Raw genomic sequence first — 27,368 nt, 5'->3', positions numbered from 1 at the left:
CTCAGGATGGTTCTCGGGTTACTTTGATTCATGGTGTCTCAAGTGTCTTCTACAATGTTCCGTGGCATAGTTTGCTCAAGGAACTGCTATTCACTCTCTAGCACTGGCACTGAATGATTCCTGCACCTCTGAATCACAGGCTTTCAGCCATTTATTTCTGTCAAACTCTATTGAAATTTGCTCTTTGCTCTCTCTGTTGCTTGCTCAGTGAGTTCTTCCATGACAAATTACCTATTTATTTATTTATTTATTTAAATTTATTTTGGGATAAACATGGATATATAAATCTTGATTGGGCTTGTACAAAATGCTGGATTGCTTTGGAGGACTTAGGAGGGGTTCATCTGTCCACAATCCCCTAAGCAGCTGCATCTTTAACTAGGATCTTAATTCAAAGGCCTGTGTAATTTTTTCTTAATTTCCAGCATCGATAGTCAAAACTTGGCTTGGACAGAGCATAAAATGTCTCAGTGAATGGCTCCCAATATTGCATAATTCACCAGCTCCAGTCACCCTTATTTTAAATATGGCTACATGACATATCTCCCATTCTGTTCTGTGTCATCTACATGTTGTCAGAAGACTAAGGGAAAACAACACCCAACTTTCTTTTATCTCTTTCATAAATTTTGTTGTTGTTAGCTGCGAAGTCGTGTCCGACCCATCGCGACCTTATGGAGAACGTTCCTCCAGGCCTTCCTGTCCTCTACCATCTTCTGGAGTCCATTTAAGCTCACGCCTACTGCTTCAGTGACTCCATCCAGCCACCTCATTCTCTGTCATCCCCTTCTTCTCTTGCCCTCAATCTTTCCCACCATTAGGCTCTTTTCCAGTGAGTCCTTCCTTCACATTAGGTGGCCAAAGTATTTGAGTTTTAGTTTAGTTTCTGGCCTTCTAAAGAGCAGTCAGGGTTGAACTCCTCTAGGACTGACCGGTTTGACCGCCTTGCAGTCCAAGGGACTCGCAGGAGTCTTCTCCAGCACCATAGTTCAAAGGCCTCAATTCTTTGGCGCTCAGCCTTTTTTATGGTCCAGCTTTCACTGCCATACATTGCAACCGGGAAGACCATAGCCTTGACTATACACACTTTTGTTGACAGGGTGATGTCTCTGCTTTTTAGTGTGCTGTCTAGATTTGCCATGGCTTTCCTCTCGAGGAGCAAGCGTCTTTTAATTTCTTGGCTACAGTCCCCATCTGCGGTGATCTTGGAGCCCAGGAAAATAAAATCTGTCACTACCTCCATTTCTTCCCCATCTATTTGCCAGGAATTGAGAGGGCCAGATTCCATGAACTTGGTTTTCTTAATGCAAAAACTTCTCTTTTTGCAAGGTGGTCACAGGTCTTTCTTTATGGAAGACAAAACTCTGAGTATACTAAATTGGGATTAAAGACTGAAAACCAAAAGAACATGGATCCTTGGAAATCCTCCCTCAATAATTAACAGCAGACTAAAAAAACATATAATCCCAAACATTCTAACCTCTTTATATAAGCCAGATTATTTATACAGGTAGTCCTTGACGTATGATCACAACTGAGCCCAAAATTTTTATTGCTAGGCAAGACAGTTGTTAAGGGAATTTTGTCCCGTTTTACAATCTTTCTCGCCACAATTGTTAAGTGAATCACTGCACTTGTTAAGTTAGTAACACAGTTGTTATGTGAATCTGGCTTCTCCATTGACTTTGCTTGTCAGAAAGTCACAAAAGGTGATCACATGACCCCAGGACACATCAACCACCATAAATATGAGTCAATTGCCAAGCGCCCAAATTTTGATCACGTGACCGTGGGGATGCTACAACGGTCATAAGTGTGAATAATGGTCATGTCACTTTGTTCAGTGCCATTGTAACTTTGAATGGTCACTAAATGAACTGTTGTAAATCGAGGACTACCTGTATTCCTTTATTTTTTTCACATTAGACATTATCTCCAAATATGTATTTGTGCAGATAAATTAATAATGCAAATATTAAATAAAACTGTTTTATATCCTCTCTTTTTCTGCTAATGTGTGAAGGGTCATTCTTGAACTAAATGTAATTAATAAGAGAATGCAAATTTAGTTTAGATCATTGACATTGTTTTATCAACCATTGAGATGAAACAGCAACTATGCCCACTGACTGCATCACACAGTTTGATCATTGGCATATTAGAAGTCACTTTTACTAAGTTCAGTGGTGTGTGCCATTCCCAGCCTCCAAACAAACTCTGCATTGGTCTGCAATTTTAACATTTGATTTCATGAATATCAGAAAGAGCTGGCAAGTTTTGAATTCACCTCTGTAGTCTATAACAGAGTTCCTCAACTTTTCCAGGATGGTTCCATGCAAGCAGCTCACCCATCATTTCCGCAGCCGAGTTGCAAACACCGCAGGGTGAAACCCCTGGTCTATGATTTCATTGTCATATGCAGACATTAGCAGCTGGTAGTATGTTTATATAAAACTCAGAAGCATTCCCACCATTTCAAATATTAATGGTTAACTTTCTTTTCTTTAGGAAATCCAGATATTTTCAATACTAGTAATTAACATTATTTTTATGTGCTCCCCATTTCCCTGAGCAGACTGAAGTTTTAGAATGCCACCCAATTTTACTTCCTTTAGGGAAAAATAACAAAATAACAGTCTAGTTCAACCCCTTGCTCAGACAAGAAACCCTGGTGTTATGTATGCAGGCACCTGCATAGCAACAGCCACCAGGGGGCGTTGGCCTGAACGGTTTTGGCGGGAAACCCAGTTTCGGCGGGAAACCTAGGGCCAACCCCATTGGCTGTCTGCTTGCCTGGCTAGGTATTTAAGGAGGCCAGGCAACCCTCATCCCTCAGTTCGCTACCCCCCATCCAATAAAGAGCTGAACTCACACACTGGCTGGCGTCTCTTCCTTGCGTCGGACCCACTACACAACACCTACCATTTCAGAAAAAATTGTCTTCTTAAAAACCTCCAATGTTGGAGCATCCGCGACTTCTGGAGACAAGTCATTCCACTGATTAATTGTTCTACTGTAACTGTCAGGAAGTTTCTCCTTAGTTCTAGGTTGCTTCTCTCCATGATTAGTTTCCATCCATTGCTTCTTGTCCTGCCTTCAGGGGCTTTGGAGAGTAGCTTGACTCCCTCTTCTTTATGATAACCCCTTAGGTATTGGAATGCTACTATTGTGTCACCCCTAGTCCTTTTTTTCATTAAGCTAGACATACACAATTCCAGTAACTATTCTTTATGTTTTAGCCTCCAGTCCCTAATCATCTTTTTTACTCTTCTCTGTACTCTTCCTAGAGTCTCATCTTTTTTACATCGTGGTGACCAAAACTGGATGCAGTATTCCAAGTTTGCTCTTATCAAAGTATTATAGAGTGATATTAATACTTCATGTGATCTTGATTCTATTGTCTGTTAGTGCATCCTAGGACCGTGTTGGCTTTTTTGCCAGCTGCAGCATACTACTGGCTCATATTTAATTGATTGTCCACTAGGACTCCAAGATCCCTCTCACAGTTACTACTATTGAGACAGGTATTTCTGCCAGTTTGGTATCATCTGCAAATTTGATGAATTTCTCTTCTATCCCCTCATTTAAGTCATTGATGAAGATTTTGAAGAGTACTATGCTTAAGACAGAGCCTTAGGGTACCCCACTGCATACTTCCCCTCCATGTAGATGCAATTCCATTGATGACCACATGCTCAGTATATGGTGGTCAGCCAGTTACAAATGGTGGTGGTGCTGTCTAACCCACATTTTTTCTATCTTATCAAGAAGTAGTTTGTGGTCTGCTTTATCAAATGCCTTACTGAAATCCAAGTAAATTATATCCACAGCATTCATCTGGTCCACTAATTTTGTCACCTGGTCAAAGAATGCAATAAGATTTGTCTGGCATGATCTGTCGGCCTTGGCGCGGGTAGCAGCCTGCGCGACGATTTTTTGGGCCGCACTCGGCGGTGATGGCGATGGCGGCGGCGGCCCGGGTTTGGCGGCGACGGTGACGACGATATGCTCCGGACGCTCGGGAATTCACCAGCTGGCTTTAGGGCCATTTTTGTTTGTGCCGGCGTTTCTGAGACTGTCGCCCCGTTCGCGGAGGCCGGCTGCTGACTCTGGTGCCTTTGGGCTTGTGATCTTTTCGCCGGCGGCGGGACTTCCATGTGGCCCCAAGCCGCCTTGGCCCGCTTTGGTGGTGGTGTCGCCCTCGGGCCGTTTTGGCGGTGGAGAGGGCGACTATTATTACTCACCTTGGCGACGATGGTTGACCTATACCCTTGCTTCAGGCCGCCTCTTATGGCGACGGCGTCTTCGGACCGCTTGGGTGGCGAAGAGGACGACCGGGAGTTATCTTACCAGAGCAAGGACGACATGGGGCTCCTGCATTGTGTATCATCTTTGGACTGCTCTCGCAGTGACGCCGGTGATTCAGACTATTTTTATTCTGGCCTGCCTACCCTCCTTGCCTTGGACACACTTTTTACCATCTGCCTGCCTATCCTCTCCCCTCTCCCTTTGGACTTTCGACATACCTGGGTATCGGCCACGGTGGGAGAGTGGCTGGACTTCTCCATTTGCAACCTCATAGAGGTGGGAGCTCTATGGGGTTTGCCTACCCAGAGGATACCTGGTCCACCCCCAGGAACGGAGTCTCTACCCGTTGTGAGAGAACGGGCTGCGGCCTGTCTTGGGGGCCACCCAACTGAGTGGCAGTGAAGTTGGGTGGGGATCCAGACTTCTGTCATGTTCAATCCTCCCATGGACAACTAAGGGATGCCTATCCTGGACTGTTTGGACTTTTTTATACTTATGCGGCAATATACGAGTACGCGTTTGTACGCCCTCAGGGGTGCCCCCCTCTCCTGGGTGCAACCTGCCTCCTTAAACGTTGATAACCTTGATGACGGGCCCGAGTTTTGGGTCTCTGAGAGATGGCTGGGCAGGGGCAGGGGCTGTCCATGTAAATCTAGAAAGCCTCTGATTATTTTTTTATCCAAATTTTTTATAGGGCTAGGGAGCGGGGTGGGTGATAGCGGTTGTTTGGCTATGGGGGGTGGCCGATCTACCATGGTTCAGACCAGCCTTGGGTCTGATAGCACGGGGGGAGAAAGGGGTGGCGTTGTCGCCGGGGCTCATGAGCGGGTCGTGGGATTATCAATTCCCACGACGGGGAATGGCAGCAGGCGGATAGACAGGGGGCCGTATCGCTACCGGGAGGGCCGTCCCCGCTATTTGCAAGCGGTGAGGCGCTCCGACCCTCTGCTTCTTCCCCGAGATCCCGGGAGCGAGGATGTGCAGCCTCCTGAGCTCCGGCTGGTGTACCTGAATGCCAGGTCCGTGGTTAATAAAGCTCCCCTCGTTAGGGATTTAGTTGAGGGTGAGCATGCGGACCTGGCTTGCATCACGGAGACTTGGTTGGGCCCAGAGGGTGGGGTCCCTTTGGTTGACCTCTGCCCACCAGGCTTCCGGGTGCTACACCGGCCACGAGCTCAAGGTAGGGGTGGGGGAGTGGCGGTTACCATTAGGGAGACCTTATGCCCGCGGGAGACCACTGTTTCTCAGATAGTCGGGTGTGAGTCTCTCTTTATGAGATTTGGTCCTGGGGCGCAGTTGGGCTTGCTGCTGGTGTACATTTCGCCTAGTCGCACAGCGGCAGCCCTGCCCGAGCTGCTCGATATCCTCTCGGGCTTGGTGGTTGAGTTTCCCAAACTTATAGTTTTGGGAGACTTCAATCTACCATCCCTGGGAGGTTCATCTGAGCTAGCTCGGGAGTTCATGGCTTCCATGGCGGCCATGGACCTGACGCAAGTAATTTCAGAGCCAACTCATGAGGGAGGCCACACCCTTGACCTGATTTTTTTATCTAGACGGTGGTTGGATGATCTAGGTGGGGGCTCTCCATTTATTATGCCCCTGTCATGGACCGATCATCATCTCCTGCGGCTGGTTTTCCGTTTTGCCACCCCCCGCCGTGGGGGCACGGAGCCAATTAGATGGTACCGCCCCAGACGCTTAATGGATCCTGATAGATTCCAAGCGGCGCTGGGGTCCCCACCTGCCTCCACTGCTCACAGCTCGGCGGATGCCTTAGTGGAAGCCTGGGAAAGGGCAGCCACTGAGGCACTTGACCGGGTTGTACCCTTGCGGCCCCTGACCCGGCGCAGATCCCAGCGAGCTCCATGGTTTTCCGCGGAGCTCCGGGAGATGAAGCGTCGGAAACGGGGCCTAGAGAGCTGCTGGAGGTCTAGCCGATCCGAACCCGACCGGTTGCGGTTAAGAACCTATATTAGGTCTTATCTCGCAGCGATGAGGGTGGCGAGGTGCAATTACTTCTCCACCCTCATCGCGTCCGCAGATAATCGCCCGGCCGCCTTGTTTAGGGTGACTCGCTCACTTCTTAATCAGGAGGTGAGGGAGGATCCCTTGCAGGGTCGTGCCGAGGAATTTAGTCAACATCTGTCGGATAAAATCGCTCGGATTCGGACCGGTTTGGACTCCAGCTGGGCAGAGTCAGGCGATCAGGACACGGGCGGTCTTGTCAATGTTACCTGGTAAGAGTTTGATTCTGTGACCCCTGATGAAGTGGACAGGATTATGGGGAGGCTGAGCTCCTCCACATGTTTGTTGGACCCGTGCCCTTCCTGGCTGGTTTATGCAGCTAGGGAGAGGACACGAGGCTGGCTCCAGGCGGTTATATCTGCTTCTTTGAGTGAGGGTTATTTCCCCACCGTCTTGAAGGAGGCGGTGGTGAGACCTCTCCTCAAGAAGCCTGCCTTGGACCCAGCTGTTTTGAACAACTTTCGTCCAGTCTCCAACCTTCGCTTTCTTGCGAAGGTTGTCGAGAGTGTGGTGGCGCATCAGCTCCCTCTGGTCCTGGATGAAGCGGATTATCTGGACCCCTACCAATCGGGTTTCAGGCCCGGGTACAGCACGGAGACGGCATTGGTCGCTCTGGTGAATGATCTCTGGAGGGCTCGGGATAGGGGATATTCCTCTGTCCTAGTCCTATTAGACCTCTCGGCGGCTTTCGATACCATCGACCATGGTATCCTGCTGCGGCGTCTCAGGGGATTGGGAGTGGGAGGCACAGTTCTTCAGTGGTTCTCCTCCTATCTCCTGGGACGCTCGCAGTCGGTGTTGGCAGGGGGGCAGAGATCGGCCCCTAGGTCTCTCGTTTGTGGAGTTCCTCAGGGGTCGGTTCTCTCGCCTCTCCTGTTCAACATCTACATGAAACCGCTGGGTGAGATCATTCGTGGTTTTGGAGTTGGGTATCATCAATATGCTGATGATACCCAACTTTTCTTTTCGACCCCAAACCACCCCAGTGATGCCCTCGCTGTGATGTCCCGTTGCCTGGAGGCGGTTCGGGTCTGGATGGGGAGGAACAGACTTCAACTCAACCCTGACAAGACTGAGTGGCTGTACATTCCGGCATCCCGGGACATTCAAAATGTTCCATCTCTTTCTATGGGGGGTGAGCTCTTACCCCCCGTGGATAGGGCTCGCAACTTGGGAGTCCTCCTAGATTCACGGCTTACCCTGGAAGATCATATAGTGGCCGTGACTAGGGGGGCTTTCGCCCAGGTTCGTCTGGTGCGCCAGTTGCGGCCCTATCTGAACCGGGATGCCCTGTGTACGGTCACTCATGCGCTCGTGACCTCTCGCCTTGACTACTGTAATGCTCTCTACATGGGGCTTCCCTTGAAGACCACTCGGAGGCTCCAACTGGTACAGAATGCGGCCGCGAGAGTTGTCTTGGGAGTTTCCCGGTACTCCCATGTTACACCTTTGCTCCGCGAGCTGCATTGGTTACCAGTTGTCTTTCGGGTGAGGTTCAAGGTTTTGGTTACGATCTTTAAGTCCCTACATGGCATGGGTCCGGGATACCTCAGGGACCACCTGCTGCCGGCATCAACTCCCCTCCGCCCTGTGCGTTCCCACAGAGAGGGCCTCCTCAGGGTGCCGCCAGTCAAGGAATGCCGACTGGTGGCCCCCAGGGGGAGGGCCTTCTCTGTGGGCGCTCCGGTATTATGGAACCAACTGCCGGTGGAGCTCCGGACGGCATCAGACCTCCGAACTTTCCGTCGTGGCCTGAAGACCCACCTATTTGAAATGGCTGGTCTGGCCTGACGGGGGATTATGGGTTTTAATTTGTCGTTTTAGATTTGTATTACTGTTTTTAACTGGGCATGGGTTTAATCTTTTTTTAATTTTTGTATTGTCTTTTTTATATATGCCCTGTGAACCGCCCTGAGTCCCTACCAAGGAGAAGGGCGGTATACAAATTAAATAAAACTTAAACTTAAACTTAAACTTTTGACAAACCCATGTTGACTTTTGCTAATGACTTTGTTTGCCTCTAGGTGTTCACTGATTTGTTGCTTGATTATCTTTTCCAGAATTTTCCCAGGTATTGAGGTCAGGCTGATATGTCTATAGTTTCCTGGATCCATTTTTTTTCCTTTTTTGAAGATGGGAATCACATTTTTTCCAGTCCTTTAGTAGTTCCCCAGTGCTCCAGGATCTTTGAAGTATATGGTTCAAGAGGCTACTAGAAAGTTATACAGTACCTAGTTTACTTACAACTGGAAAATAAGTGACGGCAAATAAAATTCCTGACAGACAAATTGCATACTACATTCCTCAATTTACCAGCCTTTAGCTTCTGTACTTTCACCACAAATTGTTGCCATTACTTCATGCACACATCTTATATCAGCCCCATTCTCTTTATTTGTAAGTGGAGACAGTGTGGAACCTTCAACACTTTGAGAGACTCCTGTGTAAAGCACTCATGGAAAAATATTCAGCTATTTCTTCAGCATTAGGCCCTACTGAGAAAAAAAATCTATATCCATTAACTGGCAATCTGTCTAACAAATTGTCCAGCTACTGTATAAACACATATTACAATTGCAAAGGCTATATATGATGAGATAAATAAATTAGTGGACGTAGATTATTATTTATATACTGGCATCAAGATATTAGTATAAAAAGATACAGTAGCAGAAAGTGCAGGTAGTTCTCAACTTACAACCATCCATTTAGTGTCCAAAGTTAGAACAGCACTGAAAAAAGTGATGACTGGTCCTTACACTTATAATCGTTGCTGCATCCCCATAGTCACAGGTACTTGGGAACCAGTGTGTACAACAGTTGCAGCATCCCAGGGTCATGTGATTGCCATTTGCAATCTTCCAAGCTGGCTTCAACATGCAAATTCCCCCCATTAGGGGGAAAGCCGGATTTGCTTACTGACTCCATGATTCACTTAACAGCTGCAGTTATTCACTTAACAACCATGGCAAAAAGGTCGTAAAATCGGGCACAACTCACTTAACAACCACGTTGTAAGTCGAGTACTGTCTGTACCTACAGTCTCATCAGAAATGGAAAAAGCCATATTTCAAGAGGAGGATGTAAGTGAAACCACTTCATAAATATAGAATTTTGCAAGAAAAATAATTTGAAAAATAGAACCACACATCATCCCTTTCTTAAGGGAAAGGAAACCAGAACTGGGTAAAATATCTAATACCCTAGTGGTCAGGAAAAAAAAAATCCAAGGTGATTCCCATTGCTTAATGGATTAGAAATAATAGGATGAAGTTTAAAAGAAGAAACTGTAATCAAATCCACAAGTATAGAATGAGGAATATTTGGTATGCCTGTCCAATAGCTTGAAATAATGAGAAAATGTGTCCTATGAAGGCAGATTGAAAGGACTGGAAATGTTTATCTCCAACAAGAGAAGCAGAAGGTTGATATCACTATTCATTTCAAGTATGAATAATATTGCATAGAAGGAAGGTAAGCCCTGTTCTTTATAATCATAAAAGGGAGAAAATGGAATAATAGTTTTACAGTAATTTACAAAAAGACACATTTCTATCAGCTTTTGGGGGGTGGGTGGTGGAATTCCTAACAGCAAGAAAAAAATAATGGAACCAATCATTCAGAAGGATAATGGCTTTCCCTTTGCTGGATCTTTCCAGAACTAGACAGCTCTCTGATGGGCAAGCTTTAATTTGAATTTTTGCATGGAATAAAGAAGCTTCATAGCGTAACATCTAATGGTGCAGTCATGAGAGTAGGAAGCTTGGGTACATAGAAAAGGAAGCATTAAGTACAGATGATCTGGTTTGTATGCAAAGCCATAGTCAACCAATATGTTTTTAAAAAATCAGCAGGGGAGCCTCTGTGAGCGTGTTGGTGGGTTCAGCTCACTGTGTGGAGAGCCAGAAAAAAGGCCTCAGTGGCATCATTTCAGATATGTAATTTCTCCATGGGAAAATACAGCTGGTCCCATATTCTGGTTTGAAACAACTGAAGGTCTTCATCCAGGCATTTGCAAGAATAGACTGGTTACCCTTTTAAAATAAACATTTCTTTATTACTCTGTTGCTGACTTGTTTTACAACAAGTGGTTTTTTATTTTAGATCATTTTATGCAATTGATTTTATTCAACATTGTTTTTAATTGTTCTTTTTGTATTCTGCTCTAGTCTCCTGCAGGAGGAAGTATTATTGCTTTTATTATTTTGCCTTTTATCCCATCCTCTGTTTTTGTTTTTAGAGAATAGATGAGTGCATCACAAAAGCATTCAGAGGTATCTGATGATTTAATTCACTCACACTGCCTTTAGGGTCCAACGTAATGTTGCTCTAGGGCTCGCATCTTCAATACAATGTATATGAGCATTAGGCTCCCTGTGGTACCAAAGATGCTTTTAATGAAAATATAAATGGGAAGATGTCATGCTGTGAAGAAAAGTGCCAGCCTGAAGGATCAGATCTTGATTCAGGATTAGCAGTGAGCTGAAGAAGGTCTTATAGAGGATGCCAAACTATTTAGCATCATGAGGAACTCCAGAAGAATCTCTTCAAAGTGGGTGAATTGCTCAGCAAAGTGTTAAAAGCAGTTCAGTTTAAGTAAATGTAAAACAATGCACACTCAAGCAAACTGTGAACGGAAAACGTGCAGAGGCAAGCATAATGACCAGGGGGGTTGAACACCTTCATGAAGAGATTAAAATGTTTGGGACACTTTAACAGGGGGAAAAAATGATAGAGGTGAATAAAATCATGGAAAAAGTGAACAGGGAGAAGTTTTTCTCCCTATCGCGGAATGCTAGCAACAGAGGCCATCCAGAAGCAGAAGGGAAGAAGATTCAAAGCAGACAAAAGAAATAACAAAGCATATAATTAATTAGTAGAAATCATTACTTCAAGATGTAGGTAAAGGCCATATCTTGGATGGCTTTCAAAGGGCATGGAGGTTAATGGAGGGTGGATCTATCAAGAGCTATTACAGTAATTATTTCTAGATTAAAGGTAGCGTGCCTCTGAATGTATGTTGCAGGGAGTTGACAGTGATTTGACAGGACTATTTCTCCCTCTTTGGATCTCCACAGGCTACTATAACAAACAAAATGTTGGATTAGAATATGGCTTGGCCTGATCCCACATAATTGTTTTTTTTACATTATTTTTATTCCCAAGAATTCTTCTGTCCATAAATATTTTTAGAAAATAAAAGTATCTTATTGCCTATTTGTCCAGGAACAACAAATAAATATAAGTGATCTGGGAAAGCAGAAAGCACCCTGAGAACTTCTGGGATTTATTGCCGTTTTGTTATCTGATAATGTTACAATGCATAGGATGCTGGTCCGTACCTAGAGGATCTTCAAGACTAATAGTCATTGATAGATTTGCCCTCCATGATTTTATTCGATGTGCCATGCAAATTAGTGGCCATTATTGTCTTGTGGTAATGAATTCCACAGGTTAAGTATGAAGTAGTGACTGAAAATGTATAGCAATATTAGTAGTGAATGCAATAGCTCCAGGCACTTCCATTTAGGTTAGTCTTATGGTGTCAGGTTACAAATTGCCAAAAATGTACTTCCAACTTCTGTAGTAACTTTTCAGCATTGGTCTTCCACTGTAGAAGAAACTGGCCAAGCCAGGGGGAGGAGTCAAACTGGGACTTAGTCTAGAATCCCTATATGGGCCCAACAGACTGAAGGCTGACTTTCCCTCTTGAATGCTGTTGAATTTTATCGTTTCACCCAACTGCAAACCGTTAGTCTGAGAAGATTCTTGTGTAGAGGCTTGAGCAATAAATCAGCTAATTGAATTCTTCACATGTGGACCCAGTTGTTTGTTCCTGACACCCAAGTATTTAAAAGCCAGAATAATAACTTTTGTTTAAAAACACATTTTCCTGCAACAGTTCCTAGTTTCATGATGTGAAATAACATTACTGTTCATGTACTTGTTTCCATATACACTAAGAACAAGATTCTGTTCTTAGTCTGGCACTGCATTCATGCATCATGCCCAGCCAATATTTACTTCATCAGTTTGTTAAATAAGTTATAACTGGTTGGGTGCAAGGAACACATTAAACCACATAGTAGAGTACAAACCACAATGGTTAAGCTCAAACAAAACAAATCACATTATAGTTTAGCACATTAGGTGAACCTAGTCTGGAATTAATTTCAAAATACTCTGGGGTAAGCTGCAAATTATGTTTTGGTATCTATGAGGTTTCTCTCTCCTGCAGTGCAAATAACAACTTTGGATGAGCAATTTTCACTAGGATTATAGTATGAGAGGTTAAATTTCCTCCTTCTCTAATTCCACTCTCTGTCTTCTGGACTATTTACCTTTTTAAATGTAATGCAGTTTACCTTTTTTAATGCTTGAAATGTACAGATGAATTTAACATTTTGACCTTCAGCAATTTGTCAACTGGGTTTGAACAGCATGATGAGCTAATATGTGGCTAGTTAATTTGTGGGTTGATAATATATATGTATATATGTATATTAAGACTAATATATGCTCCTAACTATAAGTAATAGAACATAGAATAATAGAGGTTGGAAAGGAGGTCTTCTAGTCCAATCCCCTGCCCATAGCAGGATATCCTATACCATTCCGGACTTTCTTTGGGTTTGATGGGATGAACACACATAATCATAGAAAGAATAACAGAATAGAATAATAGAACTGGAAGGGACCCTGGAGGTCCTCCAGTCAATTCCTGCCCCCCAAGCAGGAAACCGTACAGCATTTCAGACAAATGGCTGTCCAATCTCTTCTTAAAAACTTCCAGTGATGGAGCATCCACAACTTCTGGATGCAAGCCATTCCACTGGTTGTTTTATCAGGAAATTTGCTTTCCTGTCACGTTGCTTCTCTTCCATGCATTGCTTCTTGTTCTGTCTTCAGGTACTTTAGAGAATAGGTTGACTCCTTCATGTATTGGAACACTGCTATCATGTCACCCCTAGTCCTTCTTTTCACTAGATTAGACATACCCAATTTCTGCAGCTGTACTTCATGTTTTAGCCTCCAGCCCCCAAATTATATTTGTTGCTCTTCTCTGCACTTTCTAGAGTCTCAACATCTTTTTTATATTGTGACAACCAAAACTGGATGCAATATTCCAAGTGTGGTCTTACCAAGGCATTATAAAGTGGTACTACTACTTCATGTGATCTTGATTCTATCCCTCTATTAATGCAGCCTAGGACTGCATTGGCTTTCTTGGCAGCTGCAAATATACTGCTGGCACACATTTAAGTGGCTGTCCACTAGGACTCCTAGATCCCTCTTACAGCTGCTGCTATTGAGCTAAGTTCCACCTCCCGCCACCCAAACTATGGACCACTCCATTTACTAGTCTTTGGGAAGTCTATGAAGACCTAGTTCCTCCTCCATGCATTGGGGATGGCTGTTAGTTTGGAAGTTCCAGCATGGATGTGCGACAGAGATGTTTTGTGTTTTTAATGCAGTCTTCAACCTGGGTTTTTGTTTGTTTTATTATTGATATTTTATATGGCATGTTCAACATCCAGTTTCATGGGATAGATAAGTAGCCTTCAAATTTGATTATTAGATTTTTATCTCATCTAGGCATCCATCTGTTCTTTATATGACACAGGGCAGCTTACAATAAAAGTAGATAAAATACACAACCTAAAAATAAAAAATAAAGATTTATGTAGCCTTCCATCTCACCTTTATGACTCTAGACAGCTTACAATAAAATAGATAAAATACATACAGAATCTAAAAAAATAAAAACATTAACTTGCAGTAACAAAGTTAATTCACAAAGTGAAGTGGAATACCTTTAGATAGCTCTGGGAGAGAGGGCTAGGCTTAGTCCTAGACCTAGACCTAGATTATCTGAAATAACTTTTGGGAGGGGGTTAATTCATGGTTAATTTTAATTTAAATCTTATTACTTTATTGTCACTAATGAGACAGGACAGTACTTATTGTAGTTGTGGCTGAGATGAGCGGCTTTATAAATCTTTAAATCAATCAATCAATCAATCAGATTCAAATTACCAGAAAACCACGAAGCTTTGCTGTACAAACTATACAAGAAGGGACAGGGGGAAGGGACCTCCTTTGATATTAATTTCTGACTGGTTAATAAGTTTAAAACGGAATGTTTTGAACAGATTCTTGATTTTGTGTATCATCTTCACCCGTTAAAATGTTTTGCGTGCAAAACTGTTTTAAAACCCCGTTCACCGGAAGGCAGTTACAAAAATATGACAGATGGTGGTTTTTTTTAAAAAAAAGCGAAAATGCAGCGTAACGATCCATGTGAAACCGAAAGCGTCATCGTATTTGCATAACTCGGAAAGCGTGGGGAAAAGACGAAGAGTAATGCCGCCCGTCCTTCCTTTGCCAAACTTTCAGGGTTACAGAAGTCTAAACCAGGATGCTTCTGCCCTTCCCAAGATGGCGGCTGGGCCGGCGAATACATAAATAAATAAATAATGCCTCCACCGCGCGCTCGTACACGCTCCCAGCGCTTGATTGCTCGGACGCGCGCCGGAGCGTCTCAGCCCTGCTCCCTTGCAAAGCCATGAGTTCGACCTTCCAAACATGGCGGCCACGCCATCTCTTGGGCAATCCGAGCTGAAAGAAGAAAAGAGGAGGCAGCGCGAGCCCCTCCTCTGCGAAGAGCGCATGCGCCGAGGAAGTTGTGCGCCTGCGTGTCGCGGCGCCCGAGTGCAGTGAAATTCCGTGAAGGGGGAGGAGAAAGAGACAGGGGGGGGGGAAGAGAAAAGAAAGCTGAGGGGAAGGTGCTGGAGCGGCAGACGCGGGGCGAGCGGCAGCGTTGAGCGCCCTCCCGCGCGCTTTCTTCTGCCCTCCCCACATACACACCTGGTCCGACGCTGCTCCCGAATCCCCTCAGAATAGTTTCTCCTCGTACTTCCCTCTCCCCCTTATCCCCCTCCCTCCCCCCGCGGCGGAGGGACTCGCGGCGCTGCTGTGGCGGCGGCGCCGGCGCTGAGAGGACGGGCGGGCAGGCAGGCCCCCGGCGGCGGGGTCGGCGCGAGCGGGGAGGGACGAGGGCTCGCCGGCTGGCTGGTTGGAGCCCGGCAGTCGTAAGAGCGGGAGGATTAGCAGCAGCAGCTGCGCCGCCGCCGCCGCCGCCGCCCCAGACTCCCTCCCCGGACACCGGCGGGGAGAATGACGGAGCTCCAGTCCGCGCTGCTACTGCGGAGACAGCTGGCAGGTACAAGAAGGGACGGAGGGAGGTATTCCAGGGCCGTCTCTGAGACCCGGCTGGGCTGTGAAGCGTGGTGTGTGGAAGTCCGAGCCGGGAAGAGGGGGCCGGCTTTTGAAACGTGGTCGAGGAGGAGGAGGAGGAGGAGAAATGGGGAGCTCCGTGAGGCGGGCCGGTGGGGTGGGGGGCGGGGGCGGGAGACTTTCCAAAAGAAAGTAGGAGTTGGGGTTAGGGCTGAGGTAACTGCGAGATAAGACGCGGGGTGGGTTGAGAATAGGGCTTGGGGCGGAAGGGTCAAAAGATAGCCGGAGAAAAGTGTCTTTTGTGCCTAGGGCGGAAGACTGGAAATTTCCCGAAGAGAGGCAGTAAACTTAGTGTATTTCTGGGTGGTGGTGGTGGTGGAGGAGGAAAATATAAGGGCATTGAGAAACTCGGGGGGGTGTCTTGATGTTTTTTATAGAGGGAGGGAGGGAGGAAGGGAGCCTTGGAAATGGAGGGATATTTAAATATTGCCAAGGTAGGAGGGCCCCAGGGGCAGCGATGGGCAGCCAGGCAGTATGGTGGCGGAGAGTTGGGAGGCGTGGTGCGACTACTAGTAGATAGATAGCAGTGGGGCCAACGTGTTTAATGAGGGAGGAAGCAGAGAGTTGCTCTGAGTTGGGTAAAGAGTTGTGTTAGTCAAAGACAAGAAAGGGTGACTGATCTGGAAGGAATGAGGGATAGGGAAAGGAAGGAGAGAGGTCATTGGAGTCATAAGAGCCGCTGGGCATTGGTGTGGTGTACCGTCGGATGGAGCAAGGCGTCTGTAAATAGGTCGGGAGGATGGAGTAATGGTAAGCAAGGAGTCGGGGGTGGGTGGGTGGGTGGCTGGTGAGTCTTGAAGTAACTAAACAGCTACTTTGTGGAAGTTGAAGATTCAAAGAAAGTGCCTTGTTGGCTTTTCAACAGTGTCTAATCTTCCTCAGCCTTTTAGTGCAGAGGCTGGCAGGAGGGGGGGGGGTTGAATCTGGAGCTGTTAGAAAGGGGGAGTGGCTTGGAGTATGCAGAGGAAAGCTGGAGGTGCAGAGGCCTGAGTCCGAGAGACGGGAAATGAAAAGTGGTAGATGTGTTTTATTTTTTTTTTTGGTGTTATACCAGTTTATTACCTCTGTCTAAGGTCATGAGGGGAGCTGGAAAATAATAACCCCGACGGAAATAGGTATTTTGGTGAGATACTTGAGAATGTGAGGTAAAGTCAACAGTTTCAAGCAACTGAGAATTAAGGAAGAGTGCCAGAATGAGGGAAAGCCGGAAAGGAAAAATAGGTTAAAATTTAGGATAGCCTAAATAAATTAAAAGATGCCCTCTAGTCAGAATACCCAGTTTCTCATAACTGAAAAATGTATTTTCTCCAGTAGTATTATAAAAGTGACTTACTGGTGTTGCTTTCTGGGATTTGTTTTTAACTTCACAGGTAATCAAAACCTCTGGAATTCTCAAATGGTCCTCATTAGGATATTTTGGGTAAATGCTATAGATTGTTGAGTGGCTAGGACGGGAAGCAAAAATGTCTTGTGCAGTTAAGGTAGCATGAATGCAGGTGGAAGATGAGGATATGATAAACTTAACAACCAAGAATGTAGAAGTTATTAGGCAGTAACTATACGAATCAATCAAAGATAGAAAAAAACTTTGTGTCAGAAAGAGGAAACCTAGTGAGTTAAGTACATTGGCTGCATAAGACAAACAGGAGAAAACATGAGTGCTGTGATCCTATGGAAGATGCTTGGCTGTTGTGTATAAGGGCTTTATTAAGATTACACTTTAGACATTAGAAGATTCATTAATAGCTACTGGGTTCACCTGTTTAATGTGCAGTCAAACAGATCTTATCTGTCTAGAGAAGATTTGTGAGCTTCTGTCTTGAATGTCTCCTCTGCAGTACAAAATGAGATTGTACATTGCCTGTTTTGAACAAAGCAGAGTAAAGCTGACATCTGTGGAGTACAGTATTGGGGTGGGTTGCAGGGGGATTAATTATCATTGTTTCAAATTCATAATAGGGGAGCTATTACAGTCTTCAACTTTGGGGTTACTGCCAAATCTATTCCTGGCTGTAACTGGGAATAAAGAAGGACATAACTTATCAGAGATCTTACCTGGGACATTGGTGATAGTACCTGAAACCTAAAAGAGGATTGCATTATGAACTTAATATATTTGTAATATATTACCGGTTCCATTTTTTTATTTCCATCTACAGTTATTCTCTCCCCCTTTTTCTTTGTCCCTTGACTGACCAATCTTGCTTGACTAACATTTTAGCAAGTAATGTTGGGGGGGATGAGCACGGCAGACCTAACAATTATATGAGACATGTAAGTATGTTGCCTGTATGGTTAGAGAGGCATTACATATCTAGTAGCTCCATACTGTGTGCTACTCACTGCCATATTAAAAGAGAAAAAAAGCAACAGCAATGTGAAGATAACAGAATGTGTCAGTTCTTTTTCTCACCTCCTGAGTCCGTAGAATTTTTTAAAACATGCGCATCCATGGCTTCTGATTTCTCCTGTCAGGAAGTTGAAACTCCTAATTAACATATTTTGTTAAAGTTTGATGAATCAAACCTGAACATTTTTTTCTTTTCTGGTATAGAAACTATTTTAATTTATTATAAACAAAGATAAGGGATAGTATGATCTGTATAAAAAAGGCTTTTTTTTAATCCCATTTATATCCCGCCCTTCTCCGAAGACTCAGGGCGGCTTACAATTTAAGCACAAACCAATGTGCTTAGCAATGTGCTTTTAAGTCAAAGCTTAGCTTTGACTTAAAAGCACTGAATGGCTGTATAATAAATTTCTGCAGTAGTGCAAAATAAAGAACTTATTAAATTAAATTTAATTTAATTTAATAATTTGATTTCTATACCGCCCTTCTCCCGAAGGACTCAGGGCGGTGAACAGGGCAATACACAATAAAAATCAGATACAAAAATTAAAAAGCCATTAAAAACCAATTAAACATCATGCCCATAAAATCAATACATATTGAGTTAAGAACTAATTTTAAAAACCCAACCCCATCCCGTCAGACCAGGCCAGCTTGTTCGAAAAAGAGTGTTTTAAGATCGCGCCGGAAGGAGCGAAGGTCGGGGGCCGTCCGACCTTATCTTATGGAAGAATTATTTCTGCATGAAAATAGTCCATAACTACTCCAACACAAAGTGTCTTTTAAAGTTATATAGTATTTAAACTTACAAATGTGGTAAAGAAATGCAATCATTTGCAGAAAAGAGTTACCTGCCCTGTTATAGTCAGAACCAAAATAGGGCAGATAACTTTTTTCAGCAAAGGATTGCATTGTTTTTTACTGTTTTGCGATATAGATATATGTTTACATAGGTTTTCCTTTTCAATGAATTGTGGATATTTGGGAAATTTAGTAAATACAGGTAGTTCTTGACTTACAACCATCTGTTTAGCAACCTTTTGAAGTTTCAGTGTCACTGAAAACAAATGACTTCATCTGGTCCTCACACAACTGTCACAGCATCCACATGGTCACATAATCAAAGTTCAGGCAACTGGCATGGTAGTTACAACAGTTGCAGTGTCTGGGGTCATGTGATCAACATTTGTGACCTTCCTACCGTAGCTGCCTTCCAACAAGCAAAGTCAGCTGGGGAAGCCAGGTTTGCTTAATGATTAATAACTGCAGTGATTTGCTTAAAAATGGCAAAAAAGGTTGCAAATCAGGCACTACTCTCTTAACAACCACCTGCTTACCAATGGAAATTCGCATCACAATTATGGTCATAAGTCAAGGATTATATAAACACCTAGAGAAATACCAAACTGTATAGTGTGCTTAAATGTGTGTGTGTGTGTCCCCAAAAATGGAGATCTACTTCTTTATTAGTGTTGAGAAAAATATATGAATATTTGCTCTTGAAGTTTTCAGGAAGAAAGCTTGATATGAAGAAGCTTTTATGCTGAACTGTGATGGAGCAATTCATTGGGTAGCTTCAGGCATTTCAGGAAAGGAGGCTAAAAGGCTACATGGCCTTTATACTTCTGCTTCTTGTCTACCCTCATTCAGCAAATCAAATATGGTGACACAGTAATAAAATAACCACTACTTATTTTTAAAGTACTACAAGAAATTGCAACAACTATCAGATGATTTGTATAACAGTATTGAATCTGGAGCACACTTAACTTTACACCATATAAAATATCATAAATCTATACATTGGGAAAACCGAGTATCTGACCCTACACACTTAAATAAGAACAAGAAAGTCATTTTAAAAAAAATCTGAATTATGATTCCAGTGTTTTTAATTGTTTCACTATCGTTGATAATAGAGCAAGCATGTCAAACTTCTGGCCCGTGGGCCAGATGCACCATACTGAAACTGCCCCCCCCTCGCCATTGCCGGCAATGGGGGAAAAATCACGATACATTGCACGACGTCACGTGACGTCTCAAGTTTGACATGCCTGATATAGCGAATGTGCTGAGAGTTGTTGCCATTATCATAATACTGATAACCTGTAGTTTGGAGACTTTTCCAGGATATTAAATTAAAGTAATTATGCTAGTCTGCTTAGGTGACTAGATAAAATTATTGTGGCTTCTTTCAAGACTGGAATAAACTGAAGCAATCAGTCTACATGGACATAAATAGGATAGTTTATCCTTTGAATGCTACAGGATGACTATACACAGTTCATTGTTATATTTGGGTTTTGCTTGGCATTTTGTGCTTAAAAAGTTGTGATTAAATTATGGCTTACTGCAATATGTGAATCAGTTTGATGACTCTTATAAGAAACACTCCATCCTTCCCAAACGTATGCTAGAATTCTGGCTGATGATTCTTGATCAGAGTTGCTATTCCTTTTTTTATTTTTTTATTTTAATTCCATTTATATCCCGCCCTTCTCCGAAGACTCAGGGGCGGCTTACAAGCTTAGCAGTAGCCTTCATTCTATGTATATGCCTGCTTATTAGGGCTTTTACACAAACCCCAAGCGGCATTATTACAAAGTCAGCTTAATTGCCCCCAACAATCTGGGTCCTCATTTTACCTACCTCGGAAGGATGGAAGGCTGAGTCAACCTTGAGCCTGGTGGGACTCGAACCTGCACTAATTGCAGGCAGCTGGTGTTACTCAAGGAGGCATTAGCCCACTGCTCCACCAAGGTCTCTTTAATAGAGACCTGCATTCAGTGGTACTAGTAGGTATGTGAAAGGCCCTGAGTTAAATCCTTTGTATAAAACACGAGGTACATTTTGTAGCCGTTGCTTTGGAGAAATGCTGTCACTTGGATCAGTGATCAGAATTGGCATTAGAGAACTTATGTTCCTAATACTTGTAAAACTTTTGAATTTAGGAGTTATATCTAGTATTCTCTGAAATCTAGTTTTAATTGAATATAAGGTAATATTGTAGCAGAACTTTGTTACACAACTCATTATAGTACAGTATAGATGTCATCTACATTTATTTTAGAAAACTTATATGGCAACCCATATTATGTATGAACTCTGGATAGCTAACAACAGTCAACAAAAACAATGTCATAAAAGCTCTAAATCAAGTAAAAGCAAAATAAAAAAATATTTTCTCTGATCTCCAGTCATAATTTGGGCATGCCTTCAACTTCTTAATTGTATTTTCTGTTCCAGCAAGTGAAATTACATGTACCAATATTCATTGGCTCTTTCCTACTGATCTCCTAAACTGGTAGTGGCATATGTACAAAATAATGATTTATGAGTGCTTCTACCTTCTGGAAGTGTGAAGGTCCCATTTTCCATCTAGTTCTGGAGTGCAGGAAAAGGCCATTACTTTTGCAGCAGTGTATATCTATGATCCATCCCTCACTGCTCAATGTTCCAGGGTTGGAACTGAAGCATTAAGATTGTGTTAGTAGCCTAATAAGCAAGACCTACTCTTTCAGACTACAAGCATTGAGTGGCATTCTATTTGATTTTACACACATGTATAAAATTAGTTTAAATATGGATGCTCTTGATTCTAATTTCCGGCTTAGTTTGCAAGCCCAGCTAAATATGTGAACCATCCACAATAAATGCTAAATACGGATAATAAAAGCTAAAGAATAATACTGGCTTAAAATGAACATTACAAATATGGACATTTCCAAGTGTAGATGACAGTATGAATACATGGGCCAAGATTCCTTTTGAAAGTTGCAAGTGCAGTAATTTTATGTGTCTATATCAATCTGCATATCTATAACGGTGTAATATCTTTATAGATGTGCATCCTTTTTCAAACCTTTACAAAACCAAAATAGGTTCTGTTTGATATATATATATATATATATATATATATATATATGTGTGTGTGTGTGTGTGTGTGTGTGTGTGTGTGTGTGTATATATATATATATATATATATATATATATATATATATATATATATATATTTGCAGTGAGGGGCCTTGATGATTCTCCCCCTTCTACATACACATGCACAGACTGGGGAAATTCAGTCTTCCCTGTGCTAGTTTCCTATGCTTGGCTGCACTAAGAGGGAACTCCCTTGCGCAGATAATGTTCCCAACCCCCTTCTGTTTGTTGGCACTTGCATTCCAATTTCAGCTATCCTTTGAACACAACATTAGAAAATTGTACAGTATTATCTAGTACTTTGATATGCATAACTTTTGTTTTATAAGGTATTTTCTGTCAGATATTCATGTTTATTGTGGCAAAAATGAAAATAACATGTCGCCTGACATAAATTTATTGTGGCAGATCGTAATAAATTTGTTGGTCATAAGGCTCGTAAGATTGACTTTTCAATTGTAGATGAGGATTTGTGACATAGTCTGGCCTCAGTTAAAATAGTGTTACAAGATATTATAAGAACTGTGTTGGGAGGCAAGTAGATATTTAAACATAACATTGATCCTGAATTAGGTAGATTTGCTATGTATGGGTAAGCAGTGTCCAGCTAGAATTCTTTTTGTGATTCTTGCTGTTAGTATAGAGGAGCCAGGGCAGTTTTCAGTTGCTTAATTACACCTCATGGTTTTTGCATTTGAGGCTGCCTCTAGTAGCAATAGTTTGTGACAGAAGCAGTTCCTTAATCAGTAATTAGTATAGTAGAATGTTCATAGGTACTGTATAGGCACACTGTCTCATGAACTGTTCTGGAGAGTGTTTGGTACATAGTTTGTTACCATTTTTATTTTATTATACTTCGGTTTGCTTAATTATTAGGAATAATAACTTTGAATAAAATTATTTTCATATTTAATTTTAATTTATTTTTTAATTTTATTAGATTTATATACCGCCCTTTCCTGAAGGACTCAGGGCGGTTTCCATGGCATTTTAAAATCACACCAATACAAAATACAAAAGTTAAAAGACAATTAAAAAGATTAAATTATCCCTGAAAATAAAAACCCCAGTTAAAAATTCTCAGCCTGGGCCAGAGAGCTCAAAGAGCCACGTCTTCAGGTCCCGGCGGAATGAACACATGTCAGGGGCAGTCCTGAGCTCCATGGGCAGCTGGTTCCAGAGGGCAGGCGCACCCACAGAGAAGGCCCTCCCCCTGGGTGTTATGTTTATTGGAATATTACGTTACATGGATGTTTTGTAAATGGCTACCATATATGGCAACCATTTTCTGAGTGTGCCTATGCCAAATGCTCTCAGTGTTTCAAATATTTTCAGTAGTTTCAAAGGATGCGAAAACCTGCATAAATAATACTATTATTACTAATATAACCTTAGTGAATACTTATGCAGGTAGTCTCAACTTATGCAGGTAGTCTCAACTTACAACCATTTGTTTAACCATGGTTCAAAATTGCATCAGCCTTGGAAAAAGTGACTTACAGCCTGTAATAATTTACAAACAGTTGCAAAATCCTGTGGTCATATGATTGCAATTTTCAGCTCTTTTGCCAGTTTCTAGGAAAAATGCCTGTAGGGGAAGCAGGATTTGCTTAATCATCATGTGATTCATTTAACAACCACTGTAAAAATTGTTGTAAAATTGGATTTAATTCAACTTATGATTGCAGTGACTTACGACAAAAATTTTGGTCCCAATTGTGGTCATAAGTCAAGGACTTCCTGCATCTGGAGGACAGAACATCTGCATTTATTTTTAGTATAAAATTTTAAATGTAAAATTGGGCTAATTTTATAAACTTCTTGGATTTGTGAGGCCCAGAATTGGTCAGCATGGAAAAGAAGCATGCCCATAAATGTAAAGTACAAAATAGAGGTGATGCTTAAATCTCCGAGTCATTTTTTAAATCCTTTTTTTTCATCTCTAGTAGCAATTTCACAGAATAAAAATTGATGTCATATCTCACCAACTTGGATAAATAGTGTACTGTACAAAAGAAGCACATATTTTTGCCTTAAATAATATTTTGATAACATGTTTCTCAGAAAACAATTTGGTGCTGTTTAGAGAATCATAAATGCGGTGGATACAGAAAGCCCTGTAAAAGTGCCAGGTTTTTGAGATATTAAAAAATATCAGACCAAGATAAATCACTTCAGAATTCTTTCCACCTTTAATATAACATATAAGCTGTACAATTAATTGAAAAACCAATCAGAAACTTTTAGGGGGGGAAATAACAATTAAAAAAGAGAGTAATATGGCTGCATAAGTGTTCATACCCTCTTATATTTAGATATGTGACAACTGTTCAAAATTAACCAATCACATTCAAACTGATGCTAAATAGTACTGTACACACTTGCTATTAAAATGACTCTGATGAGCCCATATAAAGTGCAGCTGTTCTAGTGGATTTTTTCTCATATTTGTTCAGTTGGCTCTTGTAGCAAAAGCCATAGTCTGCAAAGAGCTTAGAAAGCATCAAAGAGATTTCGTTGTTGAAAGATATCAAGTCAGGAGAACGGTACAAAAAAATTCCAAGGCATTGGCTAAACCATTGCACACAGTGAAGACGGTCATCAACAAGTGGAGAAAATATGGTGCAACAATGACATTACCTAAAACTGGATGACCCTCCAAATTTGATGAAAAAACAAGAAGAAAATTGGTCTGAGAGGCTGCCAAGAGACTTATAGCAACATTAAAAGAGCTGCGTGAAGTTCTGGCAAGTACTGGTTGTGTATTACATGTGACAACAATCTCCCATATTCTTCATATATCTGGACTTTGGGGGTAGTGTGGCAAGACCAAAAAAGCCTTTTCTTAAAAAGATAAACAACCAAGCCTGGCTACATTTTGCAAAAATCTGCATCAAGTCTGACAAAAGTATATTGGAAAATGTGTTATGGTTTGATGAGACCAAGGTTGAATTTTTTGACAATAATCCCCAAAGTATGTTTAGCACAAAAACAATACTGCACATAACCAGAAGTATACCATATCTACAGTGAAGCATGGTGGTAGCAGCTTTATGCTTTGGGACTGCTTTTCTTAAGATGGAACTGAAGATTTAGTCAAGGTGGAGGGAATTACGAACAGTTCCAAATGTCAGTCAGTTTTGGCACAAACCTTCAGGCCTCTGCTAAAATGCTGAGGATGATGAGGAATTTCACCTTTCAACAGGACAATGACCTGAAGCATATCTCCAAATCAGGAAAAAAAAAGGTCTCACCCAAAGAAGATAAAAATTCCTCCATGACCCACCAGATCCTGGACCTGAATCCAATTGAAAATGTGTGGAGTGATCCGAAGAGGACTGTGCACAGGAGATATCTTCACAATCTGATAGATTTAGAACGGTTTTGCAAGGAAAACTGGGCAAAGATTCCCAAGGATGTGCCATGCTGAAGATTGCATGCTGTCATAAAATTAAAAGGTGCTTCAACAAAGTATTAGTTTAACGATGAGCATTTTTATGTAGCCACATTATTCTACTTTTTATTGTTATTTCCCCCCCTTTTTTCAGTTGAATTCTATAGCTTATATGTTATATTAAAGGTGGAAAGAATTCTGAAGTGATTTTTTACATGTCAATTTAATAGGTGTGTAGACTTTCTATATCTACTGAACGTAAGAACAGATTAACTCCATGCACCACTACACAGCAGAAAAAATGTATCTGCATAGGCAAAATATCTTGCACACCATCAGAAGGTCAATGCTTTCGTTTCCCTTTTACATCGTCTAGGCCTCTTGTTCGGTGTGTTTTAAAATAAAAGCACTGGATTATGACCATCTCTGTGACACTTGGTAGCATTCTTGGGAATAGAAATTATTCTGGAAGCTGAAGTTTAACTCTTATAAATTAAAACTCTGGAAATCTGGTCAATTCCAAGGAAAGTATCCATGATAATTAGTCTGAATCACAATATAAATTGTAGAGTTCATTCAGCTAGCAGCGTTATTACAGGGAGTGCAGAATTATTAGGCAAATGAGTATTTTGACCACATCATCCTCTTTATGCATGTTGTCTTACTCCAAGCTGTATAGGCTCGAAAGCCTACTACCAATTAAGCATATTAGGTGATGTGCATCTCTGTAATGAGAAGGGGTGTGGTCTAATGACATCAACACCCTGTATCAGGTGTGCATAATTATTAGGCAACTTCCTTTCCTTTGGCAAAATGGGTCAAAAGAAGGACTTGACAGGCTCAGAAAAGTCAAAAATAGTGAGATATCTTGCAGAGGGATGCAGCACTCTTACAATTGCAAAGCTTCTGAAGCGTGATCATCGAACAATCAAGCGTTTCATTCAAAATAGTCAACAGGGTCGCAAGAAGCGTGTGGAGAAACCAAGGCGCAAAATAACTGCCCATGAACTGAGAAAAGTCAAGCGTGCAGCTGCCAAGATGCCACTTGCCACCAGTTTGGCCATATTTCAGAGCTGCAACATCACTGGAGTGCCCAAAAGCACAAGGTGTGCAATACTCAGAGACATGGCCAAGGTAAGAAAGGCTGAAAGACGACCACCACTGAACAAGACACACAAGCTGAAACGTCAAGACTGGGCCAAGAAATATCTCAAGACTGATATTTCTAAGGTTTTATGGACTGATGAAATGAGAGTGAGTCTTGATGGGCCAGATGGATGGGCCCGTGGCTGGATTGGTAAAGGGCAGAGAGCTCCAGTCCGACTCAGACGCCAGCAAGGTGGAGGTGGAGTACTGGTTTGGGCTGGTATCATCAAAGATGAGCTTGTGGGGCCTTTTCGGGTTGAGGATGGAGTCAAGCTCAACTCCCAGTCCTACTGCCAGTTTCTGGAAGACACCTTCTTCAAGCAGTGGTACAGGAAGAAGTCTGCATCCTTCAAGAAAAACATGATTTTCATGCAGGACAATGCTCCATCACACGCGTCCAAGTACTCCACAGCGTGGCTGGCAAGAAAGGGTATAAAAGAAGGAAATCTAATGACATGGCCTCCTTGTTCACCTGATCTGAACCCCATTGAGAACCTGTGGTCCATCATCAAATGTGAGATTTACAAGGAGGGAAAACAGTACACCTCTCTGAACAGTGTCTGGGAGGCTGTGGTTGCTGCTGCACGCAATGTTGATGGTGAACAGATCAAAACACTGACAGAATCCATGGATGGCAGGCTTTTGAGTGTCCTTGCAAAGAAAGGTGGCTATATTGGTCACTGATTTGTTTTTGTTATGTTTTTGAATGTCAGAAATGTATATTTGTGAATGTTGAGATGTTATATTGGTTTCACTGGTAAAACTAAATAATTGAAATGGGTATATATTTGTTTTTTGTTAAGTTGCCTAATAATTATGCACAGTAATAGTCACCTGCACACACAGATATCCCCCTAAAATAGCTATAACTAAAAACAAACTAAAAACTACTTCCAAAAATATTCAGCTTTG

The 27,368-nt window shown here is 42.4% G+C and overlaps 1 protein-coding gene across 4 annotated transcripts in view; it reads left to right on the top strand.

Annotated features, from left to right (window-relative positions):
- UBE2G1 (ubiquitin conjugating enzyme E2 G1) overlaps nucleotides 1–27,368 on the top strand; it is a 106,661-nt gene that overhangs the window by 21,993 nt on the left and 57,300 nt on the right. The window contains exon 1 of one of the 4 annotated variants that reach the window (XM_081324995.1): nucleotides 15,103–15,556. The exons of 1 other annotated variant lie outside the window; for it this stretch is intronic. In XM_081324995.1, coding sequence (XP_081181121.1) covers nucleotides 15,511–15,556 — 46 coding nt within the window. In that variant the 5' untranslated portion in view covers nucleotides 15,103–15,510. Of the gene's footprint in view, nucleotides 1–15,102; nucleotides 15,557–16,079; nucleotides 16,381–27,368 lie in introns of those variants that run through there. 2 more of the 4 variants (XR_014026086.1, XM_081324993.1) reach the window with 2 other exon arrangements.

This window comes from Vipera berus, assembly GCF_964194415.1.
Source record: "Vipera berus genome assembly, chromosome: 1".
In the NCBI taxonomy this organism is placed as follows: Eukaryota; Metazoa; Chordata; class Lepidosauria; order Squamata; family Viperidae; genus Vipera; species Vipera berus.
Note: the sequence above shows the minus strand (reverse complement) of the source record. Positions and strands in the feature narration are given on the sequence as shown.